Below are 9,874 nucleotides of genomic sequence, written 5' to 3' on the forward strand. Positions count from 1 at the left end.
TGAATTGAATCAGTTCGATTTTAGGTCTGTTCGAATTTGAAAACGTTCGAATTCGTCGTACCCCCTCATTGAAACATTTCCGTTTCAAATGCCTCAGATCCTTCCACAATTTCGGAATTTTCTTGTTAATTTTTTCAGATTTGCCAATATTGAGAAATTCCGTGCCATTATTATCGCTGTCAGAGAAAAAAAAGGTTGAGGCGCAGAGAAAAAATGTCTGCGTCTCCACCTAATATGTGCTATTTAGGCTCGCCGCTTCGATATTCCTACCGTATAAAGACTGCGAAAAATGCTCTCTAACCTTGTTTTTTTCAGACAACAATAATATTGGTGACTGTCTTAGAATTCGAATTCTGGCGGGTATTTCGAAAAATTTAAAAATCGATTTTTTTTTCCAAAATTGCCAGTTTCAAAATTCTGATATCTCTTTGAAATTTTTCTTTTTTAATGAACTTTCTTTCATTTTCGAAGCGTTCATATATGTAGGCTGTCTTAAAACTTCTCATTTTGCTGATTTCCGATTCTGTAATTTTCTAAAAAATCCCGAATTTTCTGTTTTAAATTTATCACATCTGTCTAAAATTTCAAAATTTTCTTGTAGTTTCTTTCGTTCCACCAAGAATTTTTTCAGTTTCAAATGTCTCAACACCCTTTAAAATTTGAAAACTACTTATTATTTCAAGTGTCATTTTTGTGGGTTTTTATCGATTTTCCAGCAAAAAATGTCAGTTCTTGCTGAAGAAAGTAGACGAAAAATACAGAAAACAGCGACTGGTGTTTACACCATTTTGTAATTGCCGCACTCCGAAAAACTGCAAAAAGTACGATTGCACAGAAAATTCATTAAGCATGTTTAGCAGATTGATGAAGTTGTGGGTGGTACATCAAAATATGCGTGGATAGAGTGTGATTTGAATTTTCGGCGTCTTTAGTTCCTCCGTGGATTAGAACCCATCCTTTGGGCAGTTCCTTCCCATTGACATGAGTTAAATGTGCAGGTGGCGCTTCGGTAGTTTCGATTGGCTGCAAACCCTAGGAGTAGAATAACTAAAAAAATGTATTATCTAAGTTTTTGTGAATTTATTGAAACATTTTTTTAATAACATACCGTAAAAATTTGAGCCCATATCTCTCAGCTCCTTTAAAAGATATCAAAACATGATCAACTGACAAAATGTTACTGATATTATGATAAACATTTTATCCATTGACTACTTTTTGATATCTCTTACAAAAAACGAGAAATGAACTTAGAGTTAGCCATAGACACAAAGTACGGTAACCCGGCTCAAAATAACATTAAAATAACATTGATTTTCAAATAACCACTGATCGATAGCTTTTGAGAATTTTTATTTAATAAATTCTCACCTCATTCTTCACCGCTTGCTCATAGCCACGTGGCAATGGGACCTTATCACAGTTGACTTCTCCCTTCTGACCACACGCTGTCTCCCGATAATAAACCGATGTTCCATGAGCCAAACAATGGAATTTGACATGATCGATCACTTCGATATCTCCTAATTTTAATGGTTTCCCTGTATGGGTCCGACAGCCGGCGATCACATAAACACCGAATTCTTGACATGTGTAGCGGAGATTTCCAACGTCGAATTCGTCGCCGACTTTGTAGGTTTTGCCGTTCTTTTTGCAGACCTAGAGTAACCAAAAAATTATAGTATGTTGTGTCAGCTGAGATTAAGCATAAGGTGGCCTACAGTGTCTTTTATAATGTTTTCAGTTGAATATACCAGATTCCCTCTCATAAATTCTCTAAGAACTCCTATTAGAGGAACTACGTTAGTCAACTTTAAATGCCTACGAAATACAGTGGATTTTGCCAGATTAGTCTGAAAATATCAGAGTATGCTAAACGAAAATTGAGCTTCAATTTCGTAGTTATCAAGTTTTCGTATAAGTTCATCCAAATGAGATATAATGTTTCTAGAAGTTTTAACCCTTTGGCTGGTTTAAATCGGGATATCTCATTTGCATGAATTTGTACGAAAAAGTTGTCAACTACAAAATTGAAGCTCTATTTGTGTTTAGCATACTCTGAAATTTTCAGACCCATTTAACAAAATCCACTGTATTAAGTAGGCTAGGAACAGGCTGAGCTACGCAGTCGGCTCTTGCCACTCAATGAAAAGAATACGATAATCACAAAACACTCTGTCAACACCAGTTACTGTAGACCGTCACGCAAAACGCCATACTTGAAAATTTGAACATACATATGACATAAACTCATTGCAAAATCTGAAATTCAAGTTTGCCAAAATTCCAGACTGAAACAGTGAATTTCCAAATTTTTTTCAAATTTCTTTAAAAAATTTATCCGAATTGCTGCTAGGATTGCACTAAAATGACATTCTTCATGAATTTTAATCGAAATTTTGAAAAAGTAAAAATTGATTTACCAACACCGTAAATACTCTAAAAGAACGTTAATCAACTCATCGATTTTGAGTCAGTTTATCTCACTTTCTATGAAAGATACCAAACAGCTGTCAACTGATAAATTGTTTATCATAATATATCACGATTGTTTTTAAAGTTGACAAAGTTTTGATATCTCTCATTGAAACCAAGATAATTGAGCTTAAAGTGTATGCATTTTTTTTGTGACCGTGGCAACAGTATCCCATGGTCGGCAGCCGACCTGGTCCCACCTTTGGAAGAAGATCAAAAATTGCATTGATTCCATCAGGATGATTGATTTCGAAGTGTTGCAATTGAGATGGTGGTTTGTGGTTGGAACTGGTGTTTGTTGGCGCAGATGTCGATAAGGTGATAAGTGAGGAAAGGAAAATTGGAAAAAGTAGAGATATCATGTTGGCTGAAAACAGTATTTTTGTGATAGAGTTTGATAAGTTTGTAGAGGGAAAGTTAAGAGTTACGAAAAATATGTGCATAATGAAACAACAACATTTTTCGGAATCAGAAAGTTCCAGAAATATTCCTATTTTTTGCATTTTCCTTCCAAAAGTAAAAAGGATATCAATAAGTAACATAGAAAAAAAATCAACTTATCAAGTTTATGAAACCGTAATTATTATTTTGGCCTTTTTTACGGATTGGGCATTTTGACACTACCAGCATTTTAGCCTCCGTAAGTTCAACACCTTGAGGAGCCTGTATAAACAAAAAAACCAATACAATTATTTTTCTCTGTTTCAACAGAATGGTGAAAATGGACAGAACACGCTTTCCCACAGAACATTTCCGAACTGCAAATTAATTTTTGATCTACAGAAAAAAGTTTGGCGCGATCACAATTGCAGGTCTAAAACCATAATTTCAGAATTTTTTATCTGATTTTGTGGAGTTCCAAGATGATTCAAATGATTCTTTAAAAAATTAATTAGTTGTTATAGATTCATGTATGGTCCTTTTCCGGAAGAAAAAATGTCAAAAATGGTCATTTACAGAAAAAATATATCTCCTCTTTCAGTTTTGGACATTCCTAGGAGTTCTATAGCTCAAAAAAACCGCAATTATTTTCTCTACATTTTCTATAAATGAATTTTTAATTTGTCTGATAAAACTTTTTTTATAATTCAAAAACCTCATGAAATTGCACAAAATAGCATTTTTGCGTTGTTTTTTGATTATAAAAAAAGTTTTATAAGACGAATTGAAAATTCATCTATAGAAAATAAAGAATAAATAATTGCGGTTTTTTTGAGCTATAGAACTCCTAGGAATGTCGAAAACTGAAAGAGGAGATAGATTTTTTCTGTAAAAAACTTTCAAAAATGACCATTATTAACATTTTTTCTTTCGGAAAAGGACCATACATGAATCTATAACCCCTAATTAATTTTTTAAGAATCATTTGAATCATCTTGGAACTCCACAAAATCAGATAAAAAATTCTGAAATTATGGTTTTAGACCTGTAATTGTGATCGCGCCAAACTTTTTTTTCTGTAGATCAAAAATTAATTTGCAGTTCGGAATTGTTCTGTGGGAGAGCGTGCAGAAGTATAAAATTGTTTCAGAACCTTCCGTTTCAAATTTTTCATATGTGTCTAAATTTTTGAAATTTTCGTTATTCCTTAATTTTCTTCGAAAAACCAAGAATTCCGGGCTATTTGATTCCAACCAATCGTGGTTTTCTTAAAATTCAATATTTGGTATTTCATAAAATTTTCGAAAAAATTTTTGTTTCATAATGTTTTCCTATGAAATTTTTGGAATTTTTCGTCATCATAACAAAATTCCAACTTCTTCAGAATCAAAGTTCTCATAACTGTTTAAAAGTCTGCAATTTCTTACTCTGTCTAGCATTTTTCCGGAATGGAGTCATAGTTGTCAGAAAAATCTTTTTAAAACTTTATTTATTGAATTGATTGAAAGGGCATATGCCGCTAACACAATACAATTAGAGACAAACGGGAAGGTAGAAAATTAGAACCGGAGGGGGAGAAAAAAAGGGGTAAATTAGATGAAAAATTGAAGGAAGATTTGAATTGTGGAAGGGAGTGGGGAAAATTAGAAATGAGTGTCATTCAATGACAGGAAAGGGGAAAAACTAACTTTTTTGAGATTAGTTTTAAAGGAGTTAGTAGACTGTTTGCCAGGAAAATTGGACTGCTCTAAAGAGTTCCAGCACTTCAGAGATCTGTTGGTAATAAATTGGGTAGTAGACTTCGAGTTATTCGACAGGTTTGGCCTTAGGTAAAAACAATGACGACGAAGATTAGTCAGCTTCGGGAAGTTAACAAGTTGCACTTTTGGAAGATCCACATTTTTAACTATTAACCATTTGTAAAGAAATATTAAATCATTCTTTAATCTTCTAGTTTCCAGAGATTCGAAACCAAACTCTCTAATGGAAAGCTCTTTTTAGAAAATGTCTGTTTCAGAGCGTTTTCATGTGTAGCTTGTCTCAAATTTTTCAATTGTTGATGAGTGTCAACAAGGGAAAAATGTTTTTAGAAATTTTAGTTTCAAAGTTTTTATATTCGTCTAAAATTTTGAAGTTTTCTTGATATGCAATTAGTTCTGCAAAAAAAAACGGAAATTCAAGTTTTGGAGGGTGTTTCAAAAAATTCAAAAAATTTCCGTTTTCATATAAATTGGAAATTTTAGAAATTTTAGTTTCATACTCGATATTAAAAAAATGATTCTCGATTTTTTTTTATTTTTCAAAGGTGTTGTCTCTTTTCTTCTTTGTGCTTCATTCCTTTTTTCCCCAGAAGAGAAGTTTCCCAAAGAAAAACCCGCCAGACCAAATTTGATCTATCATATAATTTTAGGAAGATTAATGAGAAAAAAAGATATTCAATGTAGAGAAGCGAAGCGACGATCTCGCGCCGTAGGCGCACCAGCCAGCCGTTCGAAGCGCCGGGGGCGCGGCAAACAGGCTGGTATCTCTTCAAAATTTGTGCGATTTCCTCATTCTATCAGATCTTCTTAACGGAATAATATTCAGAAAAGTGATACTTCAAAAATCTTCAAAAACCCCTCAAAAATTATGTTCAAATAACTTTTAAAAGTTAATTGAAACTAAAAAAATCAGCGCGGCATTTCCAATACGTTCACCAGAAAGTTCAATTCCTTCATGGTCTCAAATGAACAACATAAAAACAATACAATTACTTTTCTCTGTTTCAACACCTTATTGAAATTTTAGGGATATCTGTTTCGAGGCTCCAAGGTTAAACAAATTACAGCATTTAAACAGAAAGGTTGTTTCCAAGACATCTATTGTCGAATTAAATTAAACAAGTAAAAAATGTCTGAAAAGTTTAAAAAATAAATTGAAAAAATTTCCAACTTTTTTTTCAAAATTTTCAATTTCAAAGTGTTCATAAAGGTTGTCTTAAAATGCACAATTTTGCTAACAATGAGTCAGGGTTTATTCAAAAAATAAATTCAGTTTTCTGTTTCAATTTTTTATTAGAAGTTTTTAAAATTTCAGAATTTACTTCTTGTTTCTTTCATTCCATCAATAACCACTTACACTTAAAATTTGGAAATGTCTTATTCCGTCACATGTATTTTAAACCGAAAAATAGTTAAAAATGATTTTTAATAAATCTGAAATCTTAAAACTCATTTATAAATAACTTGAATTTCAACCAGTTCACAAAATACATACATATCAAACTACAAAGACAAAAATATCAACCTTGAAAAAAAGAAATAAAAAATACACGTATAATCAGGGAAAAATTGAAGTGTGAAGTTTTAGGTGAGGAACCGTAATCATGAAATGTAGAAAGAAAATTTTGAAACAAAAAAACAAGGTCATCAAGTTGGCCAAAAGAAATTTACACAAAAAAAGAATGAAATCATAAAATGAAGCGTCTTCTGTTGACAATACTGTTGACGAGAACCGGGTCATGAGATATCTGAAATGACGAAAAAAGATCAAATTTTTATCATTGATAAGATTAAATTTTAGACTATTGGTTTTGTAACTTCTACTATGCGAAAAAGGCCATATAGCGGCCTAACATTCTCAGTACACGCTCTCCCACAGAACAGTTCCGAACTGCAAATTAATTTTTGACCTACAGAAAAAAAGTTTGGCGCGATCACAATTGCAGGTCTAAAACCATAATTTCAGAATTTTTTATCTGATTTTGTAGAGTTCCAAGATGATTCAAATGATTCTTTAAAAAATTAATTAGTGGTTATAGATTCATGTATGATCCTTTTCCGGAAGAAAAAATGTCAAAAATGGTCATTCTTGAAAGTTTTTTAAAGAAAAAATCTATCTCCTCTTTCAGTTTTTGACATTCCTAGGAGTTCTATAGCTCAAAAAACCCGATAAAATAAAATTTTTTTATAATTCAAAAACCTCATGAAATTGCACAAAATAGCATTTTTGCGTTGTTTTTTGATTATAAAAAAAGTTTTATAAGACGAATTGAAAATTCATCCATAGAAAATGTAGAGAAAATAATTGCGGGTTTTTTGAGCTATAGAACTCCTAGGAATGTCCAAAACTGAAAGAGGAGATAGATTTTTTCTGTAAAAAACTTTCAAAAATGACCATTATTAACATTTTTTCTTTCGGAAAAGGACCATACATGAATCTATAACCACTAATTAATTTTTTAAAAATTATTTGAATCATCTTGGAACTCCAAGAAATCAGATAAAAAAAATTCTGAAATTATGGTTTTAGACCTGCAATTGTGATCGCGCCAAACTTTTTTCTGTAGATCAAAAATTAATTTGCAGTTCGGAATTGTTCTGTGGGAGAGCGTGCAGTATGAAATTTCTAGGCCACCAACTTTTATGACCTAAAAATGATCTACCAAACCCATGATATGTGTTCTAGGCCATTTCAGTATGATGGCCTAACTTTTGCAAGTTGATTTTTCTAAGCCATCCTTGTAAATAGCTTAGAAAACATGTCGGGGGAATTTTACACTACTCCTAGACCCTAAACTTTGATGGCCTAGAAAATTCATTTTGAGGAAGTTAGACCACCATGGGGAATGGCCTAGAAAATGATAATCAAACTTTGGAATGCCATGAGACCGGAAAAAAAATTATAAAAAGAAAATGTTCAGACTCTAAATAGAAAATATGTAACCGGAAAGTTTTTGAAACTATAAAAACTTTCGCCTTTGAACTTTTGATTAAATTTTGAAAATCAACAAAAAAGATGCGGAAATCGGCTTGAAGGCGCGTGGATAGGGTAATACGGTAATACTCGTTTAGAATGTTTCAAAAGGGGCGCGGCATTTAAAATGACTCTCATTTGTTCAAAATCTGATACACCCGATGAAGATTAGTGGGTAATTGGGTAATGTCTCTTGAAGCAACACTATGAAACTCAACACAATTTAAAAAAAAATAGAGGCCTATATCATTAGAAAGCCCGTAAAATTCTGATTCCGAATATGTTTTCTGTTTTTGCGAAACTTCGAGAAAATTAAGTCAACGTTTTAGTGCTAGTTTAACCTGTTGATTTTGCATTGAAAGCCGTCACGTCGATTTTATAGGCCATGACGTGTAACTTGGAGACGACTCCAGATAGTTCCCTAGTTAGATTAGAAGTTTACAGAAGCAATTAGAATACGGGCTCCGCGACGTTTCGAAAGTGCGACGTTTCGAAAGTACGGCAAATAATGCTTTGAAAGCTTCAAATATACAAAATTCCATTCGAAAAACCATTTAAATACTCAAATACAAGTTTTTGCTTTTTCTTCCATGCATAAAAGTGCAAAGCTGTTACTTTCGAAACGTCGTACTTGCGAAACGTCACACTTGCGAAACGCCACACTTTCGAAACGTCGTCTTTCGAAACGTCGCGGAGCCAGAATACGTAGATAGTAAAATTTTAACGAATTTAATTCTTCCATTTTTTTCTGATTAGTTTGTGACACTTTCATGGAACTAAATCAAGTGAGAACAACGAAATAAAACTTTCTCACAATGTTATGAAACAGGAATATTCAATTTTCTCTTTGTTCTGAAGGCTCAAAAACTATTCGGATGAGCACAAGAAAATCTTTCTCGGTAATTGCTAACTTTTTAGCTGTAAAAATAATAAATGTAGGCAACCAGGCGAACGAACAAAACAAAACCTATTTTCAATCTGAAAAAGACAAACTGAAGCATTTAAAAATCTCAACTTTTTACTTTACTAAATTTGTGTTTCAAATGTAGCATTTTTATGATTGGGGTATTAATTTCTGTTTAATTGTCTCAGCTCCTATTAGAGATATCAAAAACCTGTCAACTGACAAAATGTTTGGCATATTATCACCAACATTTCATCAGTTGACAAATTTTCCTTATCTTTTACAGGAACCAACGATAATTGAGCTCAAAGTAGGAGGAGTTCTATTAGAACACTTACTGATAATTTCCTTAAAATCTTTGTTTAATGTCCCCCTCCTCCAAGAATGAAAATTAATGTTCCAATGTCCATTATAAATTTGTTTTCTCTAAAATCCCGACTAACCCGATTCCTAACATTCGGCGGTGGTCCTGCCGGTTCCTCATCCGCGTATTCAGGTTCACTTCCGATTTCGATGGGAATAAACTCTTCCAAACTCTCATTATCATTGCCAACTTCATTGGCATCCGATGTGGCTTCGATGAATTTGTCCACTGCTTTTTCGTTGGTATCTGGAATCACTGAAATCGATGGGTGTGGTAGAAGAAATGGCGATTAATTCGATTTGTTTCGATTGTTTGTTTCGAGACTTATCGTTCCAAAGGGAGATTTTCTCTGTTTCAGCACACTGTGAAACTAAGCAGTAGCGTTCCTAAAGTAATCGAACAACATTAAACGTATGAAGCAGTACTTACAACTCACTTGTCAGTGTTGGTCCGTTTAGTCTCAGAAATTTTAAAATTTTCAGACCAAACCGACAAGCCCTGAGCAGCGTGCCTTATAGACAAATGATTTGTCGACAAACGCCCTTTTCGACAAATTTATCGGCAAATTTACCAGTAAATTTATCGGAAAATTACCGACAAATTGTCGATAAAAACAACATTTATCGACAATTTGTCTATAAATTTGTCGATAAAAATGCTATTTGCCGACAATTTACCTACAAATTTATCAACAAATTGTCGACAAAAATTGCTATTAACCGCCGGAATTACTTGTAAAAAATCGTATCGTTATCATTTTTTCCTAGGACTTCTAGAATGATGGAAGAACTTACCCAGGCAAACTTTATAGGCTATCTGGCTTGGTGGCCCAACTTTCACAACATGAATTTTCTAGGCCACCAAACTTTTTGACCTAGAAATGATCTGATGTTCACCTGGTGTGTTTTTAGGTCATTGTAACATGGTGGCCTAACTTTAGCGCGTTGAGTTTTCTAGGCCATCATGTAAAAATGGCCTAGAAAACATATCAGACGAATATCTGATCATTTTTAAGC

The 9,874-nt window shown here is 33.1% G+C and overlaps 2 protein-coding genes across 2 annotated transcripts in view; both read right to left on the bottom strand.

The window, feature by feature from the left end:
* Positions 1 to 843: 843 nt before the first annotated feature.
* CBG22381 lies at positions 844 to 2,837 on the bottom strand (the record flags this gene model as incomplete). The annotated part of the gene is made up of 3 exons (XM_002647158.2): positions 844 to 1,023; positions 1,372 to 1,659; positions 2,676 to 2,837. The coding sequence occupies 3 exons, from the start codon at positions 2,835 to 2,837 to the stop codon at positions 844 to 846; spliced, it is 630 nt and encodes a 209-aa protein (XP_002647204.2).
* A 3,467-nt stretch (positions 2,838 to 6,304) lies between these two features.
* Positions 6,305 to 9,874, bottom strand: part of CBG22382 — a gene marked incomplete at both ends in the record, with an annotated part of 11,969 nt that continues 8,399 nt past the window's right edge. Inside the window, 2 exons of the mRNA XM_002647159.1 lie at positions 6,305 to 6,364; positions 8,938 to 9,113. Coding sequence (XP_002647205.1) covers positions 6,305 to 6,364; positions 8,938 to 9,113 — 236 coding nt within the window. The remainder of the gene's footprint in view (positions 6,365 to 8,937; positions 9,114 to 9,874) is intronic.

Source organism: Caenorhabditis briggsae (assembly GCF_000004555.2).
Source record: "Caenorhabditis briggsae complete genome, chrIV, whole genome shotgun sequence".
Lineage (NCBI taxonomy): Eukaryota > Metazoa > Nematoda > Chromadorea > Rhabditida > Rhabditidae > Caenorhabditis > Caenorhabditis briggsae.